The sequence below is a fragment of the Myotis davidii genome, unplaced genomic scaffold (genome assembly GCF_000327345.1).
Source record: "Myotis davidii unplaced genomic scaffold, ASM32734v1 scaffold586, whole genome shotgun sequence".
NCBI lineage: Eukaryota > Metazoa > Chordata > Mammalia > Chiroptera > Vespertilionidae > Myotis > Myotis davidii.
The window spans coordinates 1,162,189-1,162,500 of NW_006296809.1; the positions used below are offsets into that span (position 1 = coordinate 1,162,189).

The 312-nt window shown below is 70.5% G+C and overlaps 1 protein-coding gene across 1 annotated transcript in view; it reads right to left on the reverse strand.

Annotated features, from left to right (window-relative positions):
• The window catches only part of MORN1 (MORN repeat containing 1), a 6,359-nt gene that overhangs the window by 288 nt on the left and 5,759 nt on the right, over positions 1–312 (reverse strand). The window contains exon 5 of the mRNA XM_015569689.1: positions 208–304. Coding sequence (XP_015425175.1) covers positions 208–304 — 97 coding nt within the window. The remainder of the gene's footprint in view (positions 1–207; positions 305–312) is intronic.

Below are 312 nucleotides of genomic sequence, written 5' to 3' on the forward strand. Positions count from 1 at the left end.
CTCGTCCTGTTGGGGCCACTTTAATGCTCGGGCGGGGGGCAGCACGGGGAGGAGGCAGCCCCCAGAGGAGGCCCCTGCAGGCCACTGGCCACCTGTGCTCATGTCATGTGCGGAGCTCAGGTGGGACCGGACGGAGGCCGTGGGTGCAGATGCTCAGGGCCCGTGGGTGGGGAACCCCAGGATCGGGAGAGCCCGGGGGACACCTACCCACCGGGTGGCCGTTGATCCACATGCCCCTGTAGACGAGCCCGGAGCAGTGGGCCAGGCTGCCCAGGCCGCTGCGGACGTCGCTGTGCCACTGTCCCTGCGGGA